The following is a 24,657-nucleotide window of genomic DNA, read 5'->3' on the forward strand; positions in this document are numbered from 1 at the left end:
TGAGGCACAGGTGCTCGCTGCAGCGTTCATGTCAAAGCACAGAGAACATCAGCGTGTGTGTGTGTGTGTGTGTGTGTGACACCTGTGCCTGCACACACACACACACTCTTGTACTTGCTGCATACTGAGGACCAGCTTTTCCACTTTCTAAATCAACACAATTACAAATGTCTACTTCATGAATGACATCTACAAAGAACTACTGGGTGCAGTACCATAAAATGTCTGCAGGTGGAGCCCCAGAGCAAAAAGGGCTGGAAAACTTTTTCGATTATTTATTTTTTTTTGGTCCAAAATTTGAAAAAAACGTTACACTATACTATGTCGTCCCAAATGTGATTTTTTTTGTTGACAGAGTATAGCATGTTACAGCAACCTTAGGAAGTGATTTCAGTGGAAACAAAATGTCCTCACTCCGTAAAAATGACCTCACTTTGTTGGTTAAAAACCCCTCACTGGTCCTCAGTATGCAGCAAGTACAAGAACACACACACACGACCTCTACAGACTATAATGAACCTATATATATATATACACAGTAATTCATTATTATTATTATTATTGACGTGAGAAGACAGCAGAGTACCGTTGAGATAATTTTATTGCTTCTTTGTCACTGTGCACACTTGATATCAAAGACAAAGACGTCTGTCGTTAAACAGGTGAACTCTCTCTCTGACAGTGAAGTCTTCACATCCCGTTAAAAACAACATTCACCACATTGAAAATGTAACAAAAAAAAAAAACAACAACAACAACAAAAAGAAACAAATGTGTGAAACAGCAGAGAAAAAAAAAGTCAAGGAGAAGAAACACACACACACACACAGCTAATGCAAACCTCTGTCATCAGAGATGAAAATCATGGCGTTTGTCAGTAAACAACAACAACAACAGTGTGTGTGTGTGTGTGTGTGACAATGAAACACAAAGTGATGTAACAGAAGAAGTGAACGTAGACAGACTTTATCAGTGTCTGTGATTTAAACTCAGATTATCACAGATTAAAACATCTTTAACATTCACACAATGGTCTCAGTGGAGTCGCCCCCTGGTGGTTTACTGCTGACTCTGCCCTACTACGTGCATTTAAATATATATGTTATATATATATACACATATATATATATATACACACACACATGTATACAGTCTGTGGGTTTCCATCAGGTCCCTGACTATGACATGAAAATACAAATACTTTGGAGTTTACAGTACTTTACTTTACTTTACTTTACTTGATCATCATCAGATTTAAAAACAATACAAAAACGTTTACATTCAAGCTTTTCCGCAGCTGAACTTTGGCAGAAAGACAGTGATGGTGTCTCTGTGTCCTCTGTCCACTCATTGTCCAACACTGTCCACTTTGTCCTGGACGTCCTCATCAGTGTGTGTGTGTGTGTGTGTGTGTGTGTGTTTACCTGATGCTGCTGGCCCCGCCCCTCAGGTGGTTGGGTTTGTTGGGCAGGGCAGGTTTGACCGCTCGCGTCTGACTCTGCGTGTCCACACTGAAGGTCTTCATCAGCTGAGCCACTCGACCCCGCCCCCCCGCGCTGGACGCCGCCGCCGACCCGCCGCCGTCCTCCGAGGCCGCTCGCCGAGACCGCGCTTCAGACGCGGCGAGATCTGCCGACGAAGAGAGAGAGGCGTGGGATTAGGACGTGGATGTGACAAAGGTCAAAGGTCGTGTTATAATAACAGTAAAGGTAACAGTGAGCTCCAGGCTCCGCCCCTTCCTTTCTCCTGGTTCATGATTGATGTCATTGATGAGACTTTTGAAGGTCACTTTAAAACACCTGTGTGAGATCTTTCTTTTTCATTCACCTTCTTCACAGAGCAGAGGTCTTCGACGTGTGTGTGTGTGTGTGTGTGTGTGTGTGTGTGTGTGTGTGTGTGTGAGGGTGTGATAGTGATAGTGGAGTGAACAGGAGTGAACGTAGAGAAGAGAGGGTGAAGCCACAGGGACGACAGTGGAGAGCAGACAGACGCTGCTCAGACACCAGAAGGCTTCAGGAGACACATATTTTTAGAGTCGTCCTCCAGGGACCAGATATGTGAGACTGCAGGCACACACACACACGCACGCACACAAACACACATGCACATGCACACACACACACACACACACACACACACACACACATACACACACAGAAAATAAAGTGAAGAGGGACAGAAATGCACAGTTTCTAACAGCTGAATATCTACAAACACACACGCGCACACACACACACACACGTTCATTCTCACGTTTCATTCTGGTCTGTGCATGTTCACACACACACACACACAGAGACACGCACACACAGACACACACACAGCTCTGCCCCTCAGCCCGAGGTTTCAGTCACGCATGGCAGCCATATCTGACTAACACCATGACATTGCGCAGTGTAACACACACACACACACAGAGAGAGACACACAACACACACACACACACACAACACACACAGAGAGACACACAACACACACACACACACACACACACACACACACACAGAGAGACACACAGGTTTATGCAGACATTTTTCTGAGGACACTGCGTTGACGTCCACATTCATTTGGACAGAGCGTGATCACGTGACCGTGGTCACATGACCAGTTTAATCTTAGTCCAGAACCAGGAGGAGGAGGATCTGCCTCATTAGGACCAGGTTTTAGTCTCGACGAGAACTAGCAGTCAGTGTTTGTGTCACAGATGGTTCAGGAGAGGTAACACACACACACGCACACACACACACGCACACACACATGCACACACACAGAGAAAACCTTTAAATCTCTTGATGTCTTGCAGACATAAAAGAGAGGAACCTTAAGTCTCCTTTAAGGTTGTGTTGTTGTTTACCGTTGTTTACTCTCCTCCTCTCACACCTCCCTCCTCCTCCTCCTCCTCCTCCTCCTCCTCCTCTTCCTCCTCCTCAGTCTTGCCCTGCCTTCCTCTAACCCCTGACCCTCAGTTCCTGTGTTAATGTCCTCTCGCCGCGCTGCGTGGGCTCGCCTCTGATTGTCTCGTTGTGTTGTGCGGTCACCACGGAAACCTTGGACAGGCTCCAGCAATCGAGGCTGACACACATTCAGGCACGCACACACACACACACAGTGCACGCACACACACACACACACACACACACACACACACACACAGTGCACACACAGTGCACGCACACACACACACACACACACACACACACACACACACACACACAGACTCATGGTCAGAGAGTTTTCTGAGCTCAGCGCCTCGGTGCTGCAGGTCTGAGCAGAATACTTAATGAAGAGAGGAGCCAGAGAAAGACCAAAAGGAAATATAAGACACACACGTGTGTGTGTGTGTGTGTGTGTGGAGGTAAACACCTTCTCACAGGTATCCGCACACACACACACACACACACACACACACACACACACACACACACACACACACACACACACACACACACACACACACACACACACACACACACACACACACACACACACACACACACACACACACACACACACACACACACACACACACACACACACACACACACACACACCCTGAAAACAACGCACACTCAGACTCACAAAGTCTCATTAAAGCTCATACACCTGTGTGAAAACACACTTTAAATTACCTCCTCCTCCTCACACCTCTGCAGGACAAAGACACAGAGACGACGGGGGACGACGGGGGGGCGATGGGGGACGACGGGGGGACGACGGTGGACGACGGGGGACGAAGGGGGACGAGGATGGCGATGGGGGACGAAGGGGGACGTGGATGGCGATGGGGGACGACGGGGGGACAACGGGGGACGACGGAGGGACGACGGGGGACGAAGGGGGGCGACGGGGGACGACGGGAGACGACGGGAGACGATGGGGGGACAACGGGGGACGATGGAGGGACGACAGGGGAGACGACGGGTGGACGATGGGGGACGATGTGGGGACGATGGGGGACAACGGGGGACGACGTCAGTGACCAGGCGAGCACAAAAATGAGAGAGTAATCTATCTCTTTAAAGACCTTCACGTCTGAGGAAGAAAAAAGAGAGAGAGGGGGGCAGAAGTGGGGCAGAGGGCAGAGTTTCTGAGGCCTGGAGGGTGTGTGTGTGTGTGTGTGTGTGTGTGTGTGTGTGTGTGTGTGTGTGTGTGTGTGTGAGGGGGGGTCTGGGGCCCTGTCACTTATCAGCTCTGGCTGAGCGTCGCCCAGGGCGAGAGTCAGGAAGCTGTGCAGGAATGTGTGTCCTTCTCTGTCTGAAGGTGAAGAGAGAGAGAGAGAGAGAGACAGAGAGAGAGAGAGAGAGAGAGAGAGAGAGAGAGAGAGAGAGAGAGAGAGAGAGGGAGGGCCGACCAAGAGATAAACACACACACACACTCACACACAACAGACACACACACACAGTGATAGTAACAGTGATGAATGTGATGTTTTAAATCAGTGTAAAATAATAAAGTGTTTAATATTAACGCAGAATCCTGAGGTTTTAAACTTTGTGTCTGATGTTTCAGGAATGGAAGTAAATAACCTTATTTATATATTTATATACACGCTGCAGTAATTCTGTCTTTCATGTGTGTGAATCATCATCGGTGCAGACACAGATGAAAGTGATCAATAATAACATCCCTGTGTGTGTGTGTTTCAGCTGATATCTCCTCATCATTCAGTGTTTTTCTGCAGCAGGTCCCCACAGGTCAGGTCAGTCTAACATCGTCAAACACACTTTATCAGACTTTATTCAAAGAAAACGGCTGATCCTGATCCTGCTCTGACTCCTCCCCCTCTGGACTCAGCTTCCTGTTATTCAGACTCAGGTGTTCACATCTAACCTCACAGCTGCTCTGGCTCCTCCCTCCATTTGATGATTATTCACTGATTTCAGCTTCACAGCCACTAAACACTGCTTTTATATATAATATTGTGTGTGTATATATATATATATATATATATATATATATATATATATACATACACACACACACACCGACATCACCTGTAACCAGGCAGACTCCACAGAGTCCACACACACAACACAACACAACAGGTTCTACAGAAGATACTGTGCGTTCTGTCCTCTGTCCTCTAAATATCATGTTCCTAAAAAGTAGAGTCTGAGATGTCTGATGATGTCAGAAAATAAGTCTGTAGGAAATATAGGTAAAACATTTGCAGACTCCAGAGTTATCTTTGCAACCAGCACAGTCGCCCCCTGGTGGTTAAACTGTCCAACAACAACAACGACGAGTCAAAATGACACGCAGGAAAGTTAATATATACATGTATACGTTTTTAATGGGTCTTTTCTGTCTGTCCATCATCTGCATCTTCACCAACACAACATGACACCATGGTGTCAGTGCACTCAGAGAAATATATCTATATCTATATATGTATATAAATATTCATGTAAAAGCATGATTTAATTTGTTTTAAAGGCTTTTCTCTTTAGTTTCTTAGCTGTGAAAATGTACAATTTTAATAATGTACATGCATTAAGTTAATTATTATTTTATTTTTTTCCATAACAAGCATTTCTTCAGTTTCTACAGTATCACAGTTTTCCACTGGATGGCGCTAATCTTCACCTCATTCTATTTATTTTTCTGCAGAACTGAGCGAGGAATGAATGAGAGAGTCACAGTGAGACAGTGATGACATCATCGACTGTGATGACGTCATCGTCGCACAAGCACAGTGATGCCATCATCACATTTGTGCAAACAAACGTGTGCATAAAACAAAACAAACTCACTCTGATTTCAAATCTGCTCAATTGTCTTCTTACTTCAATAAAACTATTTTTATATTATAGTGTTTTTGTCAGTCACATGATGTGATCGTCACATGACGCCAGTGTTATATATAATAATCCAGTGTTGTTTAATCTCAACGATTTCCTAAACTCTGTCCTTTGCTTAAATCTTAATCTACAGTAATAATGAACTGTTTGTTTGTACCTTTACCCATCATGCAGTGCTCTCTCACCAGTCCTACCTTGTGATTCGTGGGACTGCGGAGGTTCCTTTGAGCACAGGTTGGTCCTGGTGTGAGCAGACAGCGGCGTGGCGGTGTTAGCGGCGGCGGCGGCGTTAGCGGTGGTGGTGTTAGCGGTGGTGGTGGTGCTGGTCTGCCTGATCTCAGTGAGGAGTCCAGGTCTGGTGCTGACAGATCCTGGTGCAGCGTTAGCAGGTCTCACCACGACCGGGTCGACTCTGGAGCAGATGGAGAGCTGCGACGCGGGCTTCTCCTCCGCGGAAAGAGAGGATTTCAACTCGCGCTGCAGAGAGACAGGACGGGAGGTGTAATTACGGTGGAATTAGCGTCTGGTTTGATTAAAGATTCGAGCAAATTACAGTGATCCGGAGACGACAGCGCACCAGAACTATGACCACTGATTCACACGTATGAGAGGAAATTATAAGGTGACTTAGAAATCAAGCTGCCCTGCTGATCTCACGCCTCTTTAATCAGCCATCACAATCCTCTCCTCCATCACACGCTAAACCCTTACCCTCTCAGCAGCAGCATCAGATTCCTGTTTACACAAACATCACTAACCCCACATCAACATGGACGCAGCACTATGACTCCACTGGTCTCAGTAAGAAGAAGTCTATGGGAAAATGAGCCTTCTTCATCTATAACACACGTGTCAAACTCAAGGCTCCGGGGGCCAGATGTGGCCCGTCACGTCATTTTCTGTGGCCCGTGAGTGATCAATTGGTCTTAAAAATGCTGCTTTAAGGCGTGCGTTGAACATAAACCACGTTTCCCACAATGCACGGCGATCGTGTTACCCGCAAAGTGACGGCATCACCGCTAGATCGCAGCGCATCACTGTATACGCGTCACGCGACGAGTGAAATTGAATAAGTGATAAATGCAGAAAGTTATTTAGCAATATGTTACGGAGTAGTTACCTTTATTTTATTTTATATAAAGGAAGTTTGTTTTGAGACTACGTCCATCATTATATATATATGTATGTATGTATAGAGCTTGGGTAAAGTCATGTATCTTCTGAGGCTGCAGCAGCCTGTGGACCTCCTGTCCAGAGCTCTGCTGCAGCTGCAGCCTCTACGCTAACATAGTGTGGTATAGATATAAAAAAAGAGAGACATCTCCTTCTGTGGTAAAGAGGAGGATAAAAACCTCAGGAGACTCCGCCCACAATCCCATCCATCTGCGGCTGACGCACGCTCTCGCTATCTGTGGACGTTTGAATTCCCCCGTCAAGTCAAATCAACCATCTGTTCTGGGGCAGTCCAGAAATCCTGCCTCGCCTCTGTGATTCAGCTGTTCATGCAGTGTGTCTGTGTGTGTGTGTGTGTGTGTGCAGGTGACACACACACACTGCATGAACAGTTGAGTTCAGCTGTTCCCCAGAGAAAGGCCGCTCTGACTCTGAGAGAAGAAAGATGATCTGGGAGTGAGGAGTGAGGGAACAGCTGCTGTAACCACCACTTCCTGTTTGGTCACAGTCTGGGACTGCGGTGACAGAAACAGTGCATCATCTCTGGATGAACCGCCTTCAAAAGGGCCGAGTCCATCGTGAAGGACTAACCCTTACAGGGTTAGCGTTATAGACACACAGGTCCATCAAGACCAGGACAAACTGACTCTAGAACAGCCATGATCTGAGTGAACGGTGCTGCCAGAGCACAGGTGTGAGGGTTCTTATGTGACGTTTTACTGATGTATTGCTACTTCTGAGCTGAACAAGGAATGCATTTATTTGGTTGTGCATAAATAAATAAATAAATAAATAGACTAGAGTGGCTATTTTTCAAGTTTAAAGTGCAGCTGTGACCTTGAAAAGTAGGTCAAGGTCACCCATCTTCGAACTTGTCCAAGATACTTGTAAGAGGTATGGACAGTACCAGTTTGACATCAATATGTCGAATATTTGTCAAGTTATCGCGTTGACAAGCTTGTAAAGTGCCGTTTACACATTTCTCACATTTCCCCGCAAAAAAAACGCGTAAAAATTCATGAAAAATTCAAAAAAAGGTTTTTGGACAAAAAGAAAAAAAAAACGCTTGGAGATATTCACCCACTAAACAATCCTGCAAAATGTGAAGGACGTACGCGCACAGGAAGGTATTCATTTTAGTCCGGACGGACGGAACGGTGCGAACACTATATGCATAATAAATAAAAAGAATAAACATTATATATGTGATACAATAGAATGAAAGACGTTCACATTCACACACTGCTGCTGCTTTGATTCACAAATACCTGCTGTGCTGCCGAGGCTGAAGATGAGCGCTCACTCACTGACACCTGTGGGTTTAACAGAGACATTACATCAGTGTTGCTGCTGCTGCTGCTGCTGCTCTCAGATCAGCCAACGCTCACAGCTGCTGCTGCTGCTGTTGCTGCACTCACCGACAGAGGGAGTGAAGAGTCTGAGGCCTCCTGTTTCTCCTGTTCAGAGAGAGACAGAGTGTTAGTGACACGTCATCGTCCACCTCAGTGAGGTCAGTGACAACTAACCCTTAAGAGTTAGTATTAAGAGTTATTATTAATACTAATAACTATATAAATAAGTATCATAGTCAGGACAGATGAGACTGAACCACCCCGGCCGGCTCAGGCTTGTGTGTGTGTGTGTGTGTGCATGGTTGCCATGACAACACAGCAAATCTTTTCCTCTCTTTTTAAAGGGATAGGTCGGAATTTTGAACATAAGACCTGTTTTCCAACTCAGCCGGTGTGATGGAGACGTCTGGAGACGTTTTCAAGAAACTTAATTCAGTTCTTCTAGTTGCCGAGTTCGCTGATGCTATGGCTAGCGCAAGTCAATGGTACGTGCTAGCATGGCATTAAAAACACTCATACCGACTCCACAGTGCACCAGAGGCAAATCAATTGTAACGGCAGACTATCGATGTACATATCTGTGTTGATAGAATAATATTTGAAACAAAACTAACGTCGCATCGCATGAATTTTTGAGGGACTACTTTCTCAGCACTATACTTCCGGCAGCAGAATCAGTCCGCTGCTGCAGGAAGTATGACGCGCTGCTGCTGCTGCTGCTGTGACATAAATCCTTCAAATTGCAAGGTTGGTTTTATTTCAAACATTCTATCAACACAGATATGTACATCGATAGTCTGCCGTTACAATCGATTTGGATTCGGTATGAGTGTTTCTAATGCCATGCTAACTTGTATCATTGACTTACGCTAGCCATAGCATCAGCGAACTCGGCAACTAGAAGAACTGAATGACATTTCTTGAAAACGTCTCCAGACGTCTCCATCACACCGGCTGAGTTGGAAAATAGGTCTTATGTCCCAAATTCCGAACTATCCCTTTAAGAGAGTGTGAAACAAGGAGGACAGCTCACACACAAATGCACAATCTGATGTGATGACCCTCAGATGAGCAGAGCTTTAAGAGAAGATCAGTAAGTGTTCAGTCAGAGAGAGATCACATGACAGGACCTTAGTGTCAGCTGACTTTGTCTCACCAAAGTAAAGACGGCTGAGGAGACATTGTTTCAAATGAAGAAAAACAGAGTTTCTACACACCTTCAGACTCACAGAGATTCCAGCCTGTGTTTTCACGAGCAGGTTCTCCCTCTCAGATCTGACGGCGGCGTCGGTGCCTTTCCTGCTCTTCAGGACGGTCTGAAGGCTGCGAAACACACACACACACGATACGAGATCGTCTCACACCTCTGCACGTTCGCGACACAAACACAAACGCGTGGACAAAAAACACAAAGTGCATTCATTACTAGGAGTTGCTCTGGCGACTCTCGGCCTTATCGTTTCCGAACCCTGAGCAGATGAACTTGGAGCCGAGCTCGTCCACGTCTCCGATCACCAGGACGGAAACGTCTCCGTCGCGGCCGAGCAGCCAGCTCACGTTCTTACTGTTGGCTGACACAAACACACACACACACACACACACACACACACACACACACACACACACACACACACACACACGATGAGTCAGTCATTTGTACATAAATGCCATGCATGCTCACATGGTCTCTCTTCACATCACTCAGCGTCCTCATGATCTCACGAGCACAAAGAAGAGAAGACGCCGACACTGAACTGGTTCATCCAGCCTGTGGATCACATTCCATCACAGTGGTCACAGCTCACCTCAGTAAACAGGAAACAGAGAGAGAGAGACGTCCTGTCAGCTGATATTTACAGCACTTACACATGACAGTACTGAGCTGGCATGTGCCCCAGGCTGTGCTGTCACGGCTGTGCTGTAAACACACTTTAAAATCACACTGCCTTCCTTTATAAAAGAGAAGGGAATCATGTTCCTGGACAGAGAGAGAGAGGGTTAGTGATGTTAGAAAGACCACTGGTGTCTGCATGAACTTCATAAACTCTCTGACTGAGTTAAAAGGCGAAATGTGAGCGCTAACATCGGGCCAGAGTAAAAAGGCTAAACGTGAGCGCTAACATCAGGCCAGAGTAAAAAGGCTAAATGTGAGCGCTAACATCAGGCCACAGTAAAAAGGCTAAATGTGAGCGCTAACATCATGCCTGAGTAAAAAGACTAAATGTGAGCGCTAACATCAGGCCAGAGTAAAAAGGCTAAATGTGAGCGCTAACATCAGGCCAGAGTAAAAAGGCTTAACGTGAGCGCTAACGTCAGGCCAGAGTAAAAAGGCTAAATGTGAGCGCTAACATGAGGCCAGAGTAAAAAGGGGGGCTAAATGTGAGCGCTAATATCAGGCCAGAGTAAAAAGGCTAAGTGTGAGCGCTAACATCAGGCCAGAGTAAAAAGGCTAAATGTGAGCGCTAACATCAGTCCAGAGTAAAAAGGCTAAATGTGAGCGCTAACATCAGGCCACAGTAAAAAGGCTAAATGTGCGCGTAACATCAGGCCACAGTAAAAAAGCTAAATGTGAGCGCTAACATCAGGCCAGAGTAAAAAGGCTAAATGTGAGCGCTAACATCAGGCCTGAGTAAAAAGGCTAAGTGTGAGAGCTAACATCAGGCCAGAGTAAAAAGGGGGGCTAAATGTGAGCGCTAATATCAGGCCAGAGTAAAAAGGGGGGCTAAATGTGAGTGCTAACATCAGGCCAGAGTAAAAAGGCTAAATGTGAGTGCTAACATCAGGCCAGAGTAAAAAGGCTAAATGTGAGTGCTAACATCAGGCCAGAGTAAAAAGGCTAAATGTGAGCGCTAACATCAGGCCAGAGTAAAAAGGCAAAGTGTGAGCGCTAACATCAGGCCAGAGTAAAAAGGCTAAGTGTGAGAGCTAACATCAGGCCAGAGTAAAAAGGCAAAGTGTGAGAGCTAACATCAGGCCAGAGTAAAAAGGCTAAATGTGAGCGCTAACATCAGGCCAGAGTAAAAAGGCTAAATGTGAGCGCTAACATCAGGCCAGAGTAAAAAGTCTAAGTGTGAGCGCTAACATCAGGCCAGAGTAAAAAGGCTAAATGTGAGCGCTAACATCAGGCCAGAGTAAAAATGCTAAGTGTGAGCGCTAATATCAGGCCAGAGTAAAAAGGATAAATGTGAGCGCTAACATCAGACCAGAGTAAAAAGGCTAAGTGTGAGCGCTAACATCAGGCCAGAGTAAAAAGGCTAAATGTGAGCGCTAATATCAGGCCAGAGTAAAAAGGCTAAATGTGAGCGCTAACATCAGACCAGAGTAAAAAGGCTAAGTGTGAGCGCTAACATGAAGCCAGAGTAAAAAGGGGGGCTAAATGTGAGCGCTAATATCAGGCCAGAGTAAAAAGGCTAAGTGTGAGCGCTAACATCAGGCCAGAGTAAAAAGGCTAAATGTGAGCGCTAACATCAGAGTAATAACAAACTCAGTTTAGATTAAATCTCCTCTCTTTGTTTTCAAACGCGTTCATTTCCAGCGCGCTTCCTGTTTTGCTTTGTGCTAATTGTGTGAAAGATTGCGTTCTGACTCACTTCCTATTTTAAAGTGTGGAGCTTTTCCTCTGAGTATGTGGAGAAGTGAGTGAAGAACCTTGTGATGTTAGCATCAGTCTTAGCCTCTGTGAGGACATCTGCATCAGTCATGAAGACAAAGAAAGAGCAGTGTATATAACATGTCATCACATGTGTTATGATGATGTGAAAACCCTGTACGACAGCCCACATCCTCTGTGTGGAGAATGCAGCGAGGCGACTTTGTGGTTGGTGTTAAACCAGTTTGAGCACAGGCTTGTGCAGCCTCCTGCGTTTCCTGTTTTCTTTGACGTGTTGTTGCTCGGGGTTACGACGCTACAGCTCAGTCCAACTGTCACATTTGAGCTAATGCCAGCGCTAACTGAAGCTATCTCAACATCACACACGTCTCTGAGGCTCAGGCTCATGTCCTGTGAGTCCATACCTCACTTTCTTCACTGCACTTGTTAAGGAACTAATGCATGTCCCATGTCCCATGTCTCATAATGTCTCATAATGTCTCATCATGTCCCATGTCTCATGTCTCACCATGTCTCACCATGTCCAATATCTAATTTCTCATCATGACTCATGTCCCATCATGTCTCATTTCTCATGTCTCAACATGTCTCATGTTTAATCATGTCTCATGTCCCATATCTCATCATGTCTCATTTCTCATCATGTCCCATCATGTCTCATAATGTCCCATGTCCAATCATGTCCCAGGTCTCACCATGTCTCATGTCTAATCATGTCTCATGTCCCATATCTCATCATGACTCATGTCTCATTTCTCATCATGTCTCACCATGTAATGTCCCATGTCCAATCATGTCTCATGTCTAATCATGTCCCATGTCTCAACATGTCTCATTTCTCATGTCCCATCATGTCTCATGTCTCATAATGTCCCATGTCTCAATATGTCCCATGTCTCATCGTGTCTCATTATGTCTCATTTCTCATGTCTCACCATGTCTCATAATGTCTCATCATGTACCATGTCTCATAGTGTCCTATGTCTCATCGTGTCTCATCATGTCCCATATTGAGACATGGGACATGATGAGACATTATGAGACATGGTGAGACATTATGAGAAAAGAGACATGATGAGACATGGGACATATTGAGACATGGGACATGATGAGACATTATGAGACATGGTGAGAAATTACGAGAAATGATGAGACATGGGACATGAGAAATGAGACATGATGAGACAGACACGATGAGACATGGGACATGAAGAGACATGGGACATGATGAGACATGATGAGACACAATGAGACATGGGACATGATGAGACATGATGAAACATGATGAGACATGGTGAGACATGATGAGACATGATGAGACATGGGACACGATGAGACATGAATGATGAGACATGATGAGTCCCATGTCTCAATATGTCCCATGTCTCAATATGTCCAATGTCTAATCATGTCTCATTTCTCATAATGTCTCACCATGTCTCATCATGTCCCATGTCTTAATATGTCCCATGTCTCATTTCTCATGTCTCATCGTGTCTCATTTCTCATGTCTCACCATGTCTCATAATGTCTCATCATGTCCCATGTCCCATCATGTCTCATCATGTCTCATCATGTCCCATGTCCCATCATGTCTCATCATGTCTCATCATGTCCCATGTCTCATCATGTCTCATGTGACGGACAATAACATGATTCTACATTGACGTTCCATTTCTTTGCTTGTGTAAATCACATGAATGTGATGTAGAAACTGTTTATATTTCCAGATAAACTCCAGTTCCTCTGCGTATATATATATATATATACTTCAGAGTTTCACAGCTGCTGTGCGTCCTCCTCCTCACTTTAAACTTTAAACTGGTGCACTCTGGGTAACAAGTGTAAACAGCTGGTGCTGAGGTGATGGAGAAGCTGAGCTAAGGTCAGTCACACAAACACTGGACTAAAAGGATTCTCTGTCTGACGCCGTCTTTAAGGTTAGCTCGACAGATCGACAACGACCTGGACGCAAAGCGCTAAAGCGGCGTTTGCGTTCCCACTTTTTATTCCGCGTTTAGACGTCTTTGCGTCTTTGGGTGGAAATCTGCACGCACACAGTGATGCTAAAGTGTGTGAAATGTGATGTAGTATGCATGCCAGGTGGCTAGGTGGCGATGTGAAGCACTGTCATACAACAACACCAGGAGCGCAGGAGCGTTGAAACTTCCTTCTTCTTCTCTCTTGTTGTTGTACGGCAGTGCTCAACATCGCCACCTAGCCACCTGGCATGCATACTACATCAAATTTCACACAGTTCAGCGTCACCGTGTGCGTGCAGATTTCCACCCAAACACGCTCGTATAAAGCGGAAGAAAAAGCAGGAACGCAAACGCCACTTTAGTGCTTTGTGTTCAGATGGTTGTCGTGTAAAGCTAGCCTTCGACGGGAACGCGACGGTGGAGCGTTTTTAAAGCGGACCTAGGCCGGAAGTTCCTATTAAGGCTGTTTTTTAGTGTGTATCTGCGTCGTTACCTTGTAAACAAACAGTTCAGCCACTGCTGAGAACGCTGTGTTTTATTGTAATCTCGGGCTCAGCGAGATCTCTGAAAAAACCCGGTCCGGTTACGTAAACAGCGGTTCTCCTGAACAGCAGATCCTCCTGCTCCGGGCACTAGTCCGGGCACATCCGGTTGCGTACATTGAACCGCAGAAGAAGAATAACATCCGTTGTGGAGTCAAAGGTCGTCAAAGGGACTGCGGCGGGGAGTCGTGAAGAAGCTATTTTTAAACACTGTTAAAGCAATGTTTTGATAATGAGTAGCAGTGCATCCACCGTTCCAGAGGGGGGCGCTGTGCTTCTGAGAGCGGGTGTGCTGAATAGTACTGGCCAATCACAACACACTCATTTGATAATTTTATGTTTGTAAGTAGACCTCCATAACTAACATATATGTGCAACAGGACCACTCTATGTGACCTTTAAGATTTCCACTCTGGAGGGCGAGTTAATTTTTTGGGCGTTTTTAAGCCCCAAAAACGGCGTCTAAACGACAGGCACATCCGGTTTCACCCGGGAGCGTTGTCGTGTAAAGCCAGACTAAAAGTGTGTGATGGTCGCTATGCTTGAAAAACTTGAAGCTGCACCCTGTCACACACACACACACACACAAAGAAGTAGAAAGGTGACAAAGGTGAGGAGGTGATGTGTCGTCATGGTTACCTTTTTTAGGCCTTGTTCTCTTGCGCTCGGCGTTAGCGTTAGCGTTAGCGTCCTCCTCCTCCTCCAGCTTCTCCTCGCGCTCCTTCCACCGTCGAACCTGCTCCTGACGCATCTTCAGGAACAGGGTCTTCTTCTGGTCCTCGTTGAGAGCGTTCAGAACATCGGGGTCGATGTACATGTCCTTCAAAATCTGCTGCAGCATGACGACGACGACGACGACGACGACGACGACGGCCGAGTCACGCTGACACCTCCGAGTCCTTTGACCTTTGACCCCCCGCAGCTGGTTGAAGTGGACGGTGCGGGATTACAGTCTCATGTTTTCACTCAGAAGACGTCTTCATGAATCAGCCGCACACACACACAGAATCCCACTTCCTGTGTGTGTTGTGCTGACTGAGGGGTTAGATTCCTCTGACTGTGGAGGTCATCACAGGAAGCACCTGGAAAACATGCCAGGGATTATTTCAGATTATTTCAGATTATTTCTTCCTCGTCCAGTTTACAAACTCTCTCTGCCTTCGTGAATACGGAAGAGTCCAAACGCTGGAAATGGGAGGGGACTCCAGAGGAATGGGAATGCTGCTGTCATCAGTGTGTTCACCGCCTTTTCTCTAACACACACGCACACGCAGGCACACACACACACACACACACACACACACACACACACACACACACACACACACGTTCCTCTGGACTGGTCCATTCACAGTGTGTTAGAGTTAAACAATGGCCACCACAGCAGCAGCAGTTGGAGGGAAAGTGAGTCCTTCCTGTGTCAGACTGAAGAATGGAGGAGGAACAGAGAGAGTCTGAAGGAAACAAGGGAGGAGGAGGAGGAGGGAGTGAAGAAGAGGGAAACTAAGTGAAGAAGGAGAGAAAAAGGAGGTGCAGAGGAGGTGTGAAGTACTCACATGAGGATGAAGACGGACAGACAGACGCTCGTCAGCAGACTCTGATAATCTGAGCTCTGAGAGAGAGACAGAGAGAGAGAGAGAGAGAGAGAGAGAGACAGAGAGAGAGAGAGAGAGAGAGAGAGAGAGACAGCCTCTACGTCCTCCTCCTCTTTGTGTGTGTGTGTGTGTGTGTGTGTGTGTGACTGGGCTGATGACATCACAGCATTCCATGAGCTCTCTCTCTCTCTCTCTCTCTCTCTCTCTGTGTGTGTGTGTGTGTGTGTGTGTGTGTGTGTCTCTCTCTCTCTCTCTGACTCACACACGCCTTTTATTTTAAATCAGGAAGAAAGTGATTTAAGTTCAAGTCACACTTAAAAAGTGACAGAAGAAGAAGAAGAGAAGAAAGAAGTCTTCTGAGTTAGTTCATGAAAGACAACGTGTTGTTGGACACAGTCTGTCCTCACACACACACACACACACACACACACATAAGAGTTTTAGGACATGTTGGACACAGTCTGTCCCCACACACACACACAAGAGTTTTAGGACATGTTGGACACAGTCTGTCCTCACACACACACACACACACACATACATTAGAGTTTTAAGACATGTTGGACACAGTCTGTCCCCACACACACACACACACACACACACACATTAGAGTTTTAGGACATGTTGGACACAGTCTGTCCTCACACACACACACACATACATGAGAGTTTTAGGACATGTTGGACACAGTCTGTCCCCACACACACACACACACATTAGAGTTTTAGGACATGTTGGACACAGTCTGTCCCCACACACACACACACACAAGAGTTTTAGGACATGTTGGACACAGTCTGTCCTCACACACACACACATACATGAGAGTTTTAGGACATGTTGGACACAGTCTGTCCTCACACACACACACACAAGCGTTTTAGGACATGTTGGACACAGTCTGTCCTCACTCACTCACACACACACACACACACACACACACACACACACACACACCCTGAGCTAAATATAAACACATGACGTTCGCACACACATAAATGTCTCAAAGAAAAGATTAAGATTAACATATATACATATATTTATATTTAAACTAATGACGTACGCATATCTACATCCACACACACACACACACACACACGCACGCACGTGTTCGTCTTTGTTACCTGTGTTGAGCGCAGCTGTTGTTAAATAACTTGTTAAAAAAGAGCTCTGACTTTTATAAAGTCATGAAAATAAAGTCTAATTGAATCATTAAAGACTTAAAGTCAGCCGAAGCAGCGGTTGTTGTTGTTGTTAGCGTGTTTGTTGTTAGGCCAACGACTCACGTTCAAATCTCTGTTCCTGTCTCTGTTCGTCCGCATCTTTAAATAAACAGCACCATCTAGTGGCCGCGCCACACAATGACCTGATACTGAGAGCACATCTGCACCTTCACTCTGCTGCTGTATGTGGAACTCTGTGAGTTTAATAAAGACACAGAAGTTAGTGCTCACATCTGCTGCTGTGTGTGGAACTCTGTGAGTTTAATAAACATTAATAAAGACACAGCAGTTGGCGCTCACATCTGCTGCTGTGTGTGGAACTCTGTGAGTTTAATAAACATTAATAAAGACACAGAAGTTAGCGCTCACATCTGCTGCTGTGTGTGGAACTCTGTGAGTTTAATAAACATTAATAAAGGTTTACAAAAGTTAGCGCTCACATCCGCTGCTGTGTGTGGAACTCTGTGAGTTTAATCAACATTAATAAAGACACAGCAGTTGGCGCTCACATCTCCTGCTGTGTGTGGAACTCTGTGAGTTTAATCAAGTTTAATAAAGACACAGAAGTTAGCGCTCACATCTGCTGCTGTGTGTGGAACTCTGTGAGTTTAATCAAGTTTAATAAAGACACAGAAGTTAGCGCTCACATCTGCTGCTGTGTGTGGAACTCTGTGAGTTTAATCAACATTAATAAAGACACAGAAGTTAGCGCTCACATCTGCTGCTGTGTGTGGAACTCTGTGAGTTTAATAAACATTAATAAAGACACAGAAGTTAGCGCTCACATCTGCTGCTGTGTGTGGAACTCTAAGTCTAATCAATTTTAATAAAGATACAGAAGTTAGTGCTCATATCTGCTGCTGTGTGTGGAACTCTGTGAGTTTAATCAAGTTTAATAAAGACAGAAGTTAGCGCTCACATCTGCTGCTGTGTGTGGAACTCTGTGAGTTTAATCAACATTAATAAAGACAGAAGTTAGCGCTCACATCTGCTGCTGTGTGTGGAACTCTGTGAGTTTAATAAACATTAATAAAGAAAGTTTTATTAATGTTTTTATTTTCATCAATGAATTCTAGACGTTTCAGGAAGGTGTTTGTTTGTTTTTAACATGAAAAAAACAACATACATTAGAATGAAGATTTTTTTTTCCCTTATGGGTAAATTAAATTTATTTTAAAATTTGTCAAATGTACATAAATGATATTTGATGCATGAAAAGAAAAGGTTTTTAAAAGAGAGAAACATTCTTCAGGTGACTTTAACCTGCTTTAAAACAAAGTGCTACACACAACAACCACTGAGGACACGTCACCACACATCGTCATGGACACAAGCACCTTTCATTAGCTCCAAGCTAACGTGGACTTTTCTGCAGTGAGAGATTATAGTGGATTTACTGGAATGACCTTTGACCCCAGGGAGAGGAGCAGCGTTCCTCCAGGATGGAGTTCAGAGTGCAAATAAAGGCATATACAACTCCTTCATGACAAAGAAACATGGAATTCAGCCACATGCTTTCAAATAGTAATCATATATTTAATTGATATACATATATTGCCACCATTGGCACATACGATATTGCACACAGTGATGAAATGTTGCACAGAAACAAAAAAAATAGATCGTTTTTGTGGGCGAAAACATTCCAGAATGACAAATAATGTGGAATAATGCTGAAAAGGTCAAACTAAAGACGCGCCTGCTACTCCCCACGAACCCAGTTAATGGAGATTTCCCATCAGCCCCTGCTCTGCGTGCCTCTGTGCTCGGTTAGCAAAGCGCTAACTATTCTGTCCTTCCATGTTTACATGTAGGCCGATACCTGGATGGCTGCGGAACGTCGGGGATACGACGTTATGACGTTAGGGGAGGAGGAAGGTCGCAGAGAGACGTGAAGAATTCTCTTTCTCTAGAGTTTACAACAAACCCCGTTAGCACCACCAGTCGTGCGCTAGCACACAAGGGGCCGAGACACGATAAAGAATGGAAGAAGAAGAAGAAGAAAGAGGAAACCAAAGTGCGATCCACAGCACCAGGCCAGCGTGTAAGCATGCGCAGAGTTTAAGGCACAACTGCAGGTGGTTTCTATGCTGAAGAGGACGCTCCACAAACCGCTCAAGGACAGTGTCGTCTGCTGGTTTTTCCAGTCCATCCCAACACGGGAGCAGTCATTGGAGTCGATGCTGAGGTAAATCTGACACCATCTGATTGGAGTTTACAAAAGTGCTATCACACATCTATGAGATGCGAGTGAACTGGACCAGAGGACCAGTCCGGTTTTTTTCCGTGTGGCAGCCCAAATATTTACACCTGGACCAGAAGAAGACTCTGGTCCCCGCCCCCATCAACGCAGATATTTGGGCTTACAAATCTGAAGTCGAGCCAAGAGGACGGAGGACACATGACTGACACTGTGTGGCCTCATCCAGGCATGCTCCTCAGAGCTTCTCGGAGCTCCTCAGATCTCCTCAGTGCTTCTCAGAGCTTCTCAGATCTCCTCAGAGCTCCTCAGAGCTTCTCAGAGCTTCTCAGATCTCCTCAGATCTCCTCAGTGCTCCTCAGAGCTTCTCAGATCTCCTCAGAGCTCTCGGAGCTTCTCAGTGCTCTTCAGAGCTCCTCAGATCTCCTCAGAGCTTCTCAGTGCTCCTCAGAGCTCCTGCTCGGTGTTCCTCCTCTCTCTGCTCAGACTTCAGATTAGTACATTTAGAGGAGGGCCCTTGAGCCAATATTTTGGGAGACCAAACGAAATCTACCTTAGTGCAGATGAACATGCAGCAACAGCGCTCCTTGGCACCGGTTTGGACTTTCAGGAGGACAGAACGTCTGCAGATGTTCTGACCCAACGACGCTCACCTCCTGAGGTTTGCCTCCGCTCTCTCTCTCTCTCCAGACCATAAACAACGTAAAAGCAGACACAGGATGAGTGGGGGTGTTAATGTGCAAGAATCCAGGCCGTTTGCTACATGTTGTCACTGCACTTCTTCTACCAAACAACACACATTTAGTACCTTCTCCAAATGAACACATTGCATCAACGACGAGACAAAAAGGTAGTCTACAATATATCCATCTGCATGGCAACAATGTCAACTCAAACGATAATTACAATATTAATATTTCTTTGAATGCCTCTGGCAAATGTCATCAATGTCAAGACCCACTGATCACTTCAGTATAATATATATTTATATATATATGTGTGTGTGTGTGTGTGTGTGTGTGTGAGATTCATCTTTTGATGCAATGCATATTGCACACACACACACGTAGAGCACTGGTTTCATTTGATGAACATGCCTACTGTTATGTGTGTGTGTGTGTGTGTAAACACATGTCAATGATCAAAGATGATCAACACGTCAACAAAGACGTCCAAATTAAAAGCTCTGATTTGTGCTGAAGTCTTTCATTCCATTATTATTATTATTATTATTATTATTATTCTTTAACAATAGCTTTAACTGGTACAAAAGTGTTCAGTTAATAAGGGAAATCAACACATTGTTTGTCAAGTAGGAAACACTGTTCAAATATACTGTTATTACTTTGTTTAGCAGCCTGTTATAACTGTATTAACAACATCCAGGATGAGAAGTGTCAGGTGATGTTAAACCATTACAGTTAAAGTCTTTCTTTGTACAGTAGAGTTCATCGTGTTATTTTCATTATTCTCTCCATCAATCCTCCTCTCCATCGTCCGCGTGCATCTCCTCCTGCTGCTGCTGCTGGTGCAGCTCGCACGCGCGCTTCTCGCGCTGCTTCTCCTGGATCTTCTTCATCTCCTCGGCGTATTTACTGAACGTGTTGCCGAACTTGGACCAGACTTTGTAGGGCACGGTGATGGAGTTGCGGTAGGTGGGCTTCACCTCGCTCACCCGCATGAACACGCCGTACTTATTGGAGCCGACGTCAAAGAAAAAGCGCTTGTTGTCCACAGTCAATGACGAGCCCTCGGGCAGCTCCGCGGGGTCGTCCTCCACGCCGTAATCGTCAATAAGTTTGGCCAAAGCGTCGCGGAACTCGATAAGTCCTTGGGCCGGCAGAGCGATGGTCTGGCCCTGCGTGGATCCCAGCCCGGGCCCCCGGTTGACGGTCTGCCGGATCCTCAGGAAGCGTCCCCTCTGGTTCTCTTTCAGGTCCATGTAGTATTTCCGATTCTCCCGCACCAGGAACTCGCTCTTCAGCGCTCTCCGGGGCTCGTCCTGGACCAAGCCCGGGTTGCTCGGACCCAGCTGGGCGTAGTGTTCGATGAAGTCCCCCAAGTAGTCGCGGAACTCGACCGCCACGGACATGGAGAGCGTGAGGCGGCTCTTGTTTCCGCCGGCCCCGACTTCAGCGATCTTTAAGAAGCGGCCTTTGGCGTTCTGCTTCACGTCCAGGTAGAAGCGCTTGTTCTGGATGTCGACCCGCTTCGACGCCAGCTCCTGGGTCTCGTGCTGGAGGCCGGAAGCCGAGCCCGCCGCTCCGGTGGCGGGGTGCATGGATCCGAAGCCCGGGCCCGTGGCTGCTCCTCCCTGCTCACTGCCACTGTCTCTGTCCGCCATGATGCCTCCTCCTGCCTTCTCCCTCTGTCTGCTGCAAAGCCACGGAGCAGCCCCAGCCAACGGCGGAACTCTCGCGAGATCTGCACAGAGAGGCGCAGGGGAAAGCGAGGGGAGCGTGAGCGCAGAGAAGCCTTTAAAAAACACATTAAAAACACTCTTTTATGACGTTTTCCTTCACTCTGTGTCATGTTTACACACAACATGATTGTTATTAGACGGTAAACCGTCAGTTGTTGGGAGGAAACGCTGCTCACGCGCACTTTAAAGCGGGTTTTAACATCATGTGTTATTGTGTTTACTTCTGTTTTCCTTCTGCTTTTAAAATATCTGCAGGTTTTCTTTTAATTTAAATCATTTCAAAGTTAATGAACTCACAATCACACACACGTTCACTTTCAGGTGATAATCTGATGTTAATCTGATGTTAGTCTGCTGCTTATTTTTGACAAAATGGAAGAAGATGAGGACTGAACCAACCTTCACATCCATTCTTATTATAAATAAAAGTCTTTATTATTATAATAAATAACAGAAATGTCGTATTCAAATGTCTTGTTAATGCAAATACAACCTAATTGTTAAATGTTTAATATATATTTTAAAAAAAACACACCTAAGAGTACACAGATATTCAACAACCTCACAAAATATAATGAACAAATACATTCATTTAAAAAAAAATAAAAAATAAAAAATCGAAATAAAATAAAGCAGAAATGGAGGAAGAGAAGAAAAATCTCTAAAATAGAAGACAATCATTTTTATCACATTAATAATATTGGAATATTCGTTAAAAAATGCTAAACTATATATAATATATAATATTATTATAATGTAGGTCAAAGCCCAAACTTAACCAAAAATAATTGATTTAGCACAAGATTCGAAACAGATTCTGATGAATGTGATTATTCACTGAAATGTCACGTGCTCCTATGTCACTTTAATGTATTTATTAAAAATGGATTTAAATTCACGACGACATGGATCCTATATTATTTAAATCTATTTAAATCGTGTCTTTATGTTTTAAACAGACTCACCTGGACGTTAGAACAGCTTTAAAAACAACTTTCCTTCTGCTGAGATTTGACTTTGACGTCATTTCACAAACAAATTAAAACAAAATAAAATGCGAGAGTTAATTTAAATCATTTAAATCATTAAAAATGAATAATAATCAGTAAATATAATTAATGTTATAATATGAACTTATTATTATTGGTGTAATGGCCTGCACGTGTAGGCAGATCATGTTCTTATTGCTGTGTATTATTATTTTTTTCACATGATGTGTGAACGTTTTTAAATCTAAATTCTCACTTTTTTCCTGCTTTATCATATGCTATAAAATACTGACTTTAAAATGACTTTTTTTGTCCTGAAATTCAAGATTTCAGACTTTTCTGAGTCATGAAAAAAGATTTTATTTATTTACTTTATAGACAACAGCATGGACAAAGGAGGCCACGGTACACATAAAATAACACTAATGTATTGAATAAAATAAAATAACACTAATAAATATATGTGATTAAATGTTGTTTTAAGCTGTTTTTTGGTTAACATGCAAATTAGACCAATATATGTTTCTAAATAATAATGGACATGGACAACATTGTTAATAGTAAACGAGATTCAATTAAAAAAAATTAAATCTACATGTATTTATAGACGTCACAGAATAAAGATTATTATTTTAATGTGCGTGAGAATAAAAAACAAACACGACATGCGTGTTTTTTATAGGCCTATATATTGTTTTCTCAGTGAATTGAAATAAAAATCATAAATAAAGTAATGACGTTGATCTCTAAATGACGTTCATGTTTCCATTCCGTGCATGCGACTGTCATCGAATCAGAAATAAAATTAAAATAAATACAAAAGACACATTTTAGTGAACATAAAAAAACAAAATAAATCCAAATAAATAAGTGGTGCAATAAAAATGTAAAAAGAAAAAAAGTGAGATTAAAATATTGAAAAACGACGTAAGAAAAGATGAGAGAGCGCGAGCTGCAGGTTCCTTCACGTGCAGAGGCCTCAGACCTGATGATGATTTATTATTGATTTATTATTTTCTCAGCACTGCTGCACGTGCAGATTTTAATTTTAATTTAATTATTATTATTATTATTATTATTATAATGACTGACTGAGTTGAGATGAGCAGGTGAGGCCTGATCCTGGTCCCTCAGAGGTCGCGAGGCCTCGCGCTTCAGTCGTGGTTCACTAATACACAGTTTTTACATGAACCACATTGACGTAAACACGTGGAGGAGTTATTGTGATGATCACGTGATGGTGAAATGTACGTTCGTCTTTATCTCAGTGAACTTTCTCTGCACTAAAACTAAACTCACGCTGACTTTTACGCGTATTTTGAACGCCGTTTCTCACGCGCACCACAGTGACTCTGACCTGAATATAATATTTAGTTTAATATCCTATTAGCAGTACAGTAGAATAAAGGATGTGTCAGGACGTCACGTGTCTTATCTCCCGCAGACTCTTCAGAGATGGTGAATATGGAGCAGGCCTCTCATTCCTGCACGTGTCCACGTGTTTTTGAGCTTCATATAAAGATCTTTAGTAAAAAAAAAAAAAAAGGCCGCAGCTGTGATGGATTCACAAAGTTTTGCGGTAATGCAGTGACTGTGCAGTGACTGTGCTCCGAGCGCAGCGCCACTTATTATCCAGTTGTTTCACATCAGCTTCTGCGAACTGCGCACACGCGTCTGCGCGTGTTTAGGACGCGTAAACGGGGCCAGAGTCAGGGCTGACAGTGAAACGACGAGACGAGAGTCCGTCACCTACCTCAGAGTCGTCAGT

At 44.4% G+C, this 24,657-nt stretch overlaps 2 protein-coding genes across 4 annotated transcripts; both read right to left on the reverse strand.

Annotated features, from left to right (window-relative positions):
* Nucleotides 1-626: 626 nt before the first annotated feature.
* Nucleotides 627-17,315, reverse strand: LOC310944135 (uncharacterized protein). 3 transcript variants are annotated; one of them, XM_083909828.1, is made up of 8 exons: nucleotides 17,180-17,315; nucleotides 15,100-15,542; nucleotides 9,753-9,897; nucleotides 9,529-9,649; nucleotides 8,393-8,419; nucleotides 8,243-8,287; nucleotides 5,996-6,278; nucleotides 627-1,629 (listed from the first exon to the last, which is right to left on the reverse strand). In XM_083909828.1, exons 2-8 carry the CDS (start codon nucleotides 15,299-15,301, stop codon nucleotides 1,421-1,423), a joined length of 1,032 nt encoding a protein of 343 aa, XP_083765954.1. In that variant the 5' UTR covers nucleotides 15,302-15,542; nucleotides 17,180-17,315; the 3' UTR covers nucleotides 627-1,420. The 3 variants fall into 3 exon arrangements, with proteins under 3 accessions (XP_083765954.1, XP_083765955.1, XP_083765953.1); XM_083909829.1 differs by lacking the exon at nucleotides 17,180-17,315 and having other exon boundaries at nucleotides 8,393-8,431; nucleotides 9,544-9,649; nucleotides 15,100-15,880; XM_083909827.1 differs by lacking the exon at nucleotides 17,180-17,315 and having other exon boundaries at nucleotides 15,100-15,880.
* Nucleotides 17,316-18,672: 1,357 nt separating this feature from the next.
* Nucleotides 18,673-21,874, reverse strand: puraa (purine-rich element binding protein Aa). Its single transcript, XM_083909830.1, has one exon. It carries the CDS (start codon nucleotides 21,820-21,822, stop codon nucleotides 20,956-20,958), a length of 867 nt encoding a protein of 288 aa, XP_083765956.1. The 5' UTR covers nucleotides 21,823-21,874; the 3' UTR covers nucleotides 18,673-20,955.
* Nucleotides 21,875-24,657: the final 2,783 nt, after the last annotated feature.

The sequence above is a fragment of the Microchirus variegatus genome (assembly GCF_963457635.1).
Source record: "Microchirus variegatus genome assembly, chromosome: 2".
NCBI lineage: Eukaryota > Metazoa > Chordata > Actinopteri > Pleuronectiformes > Soleidae > Microchirus > Microchirus variegatus.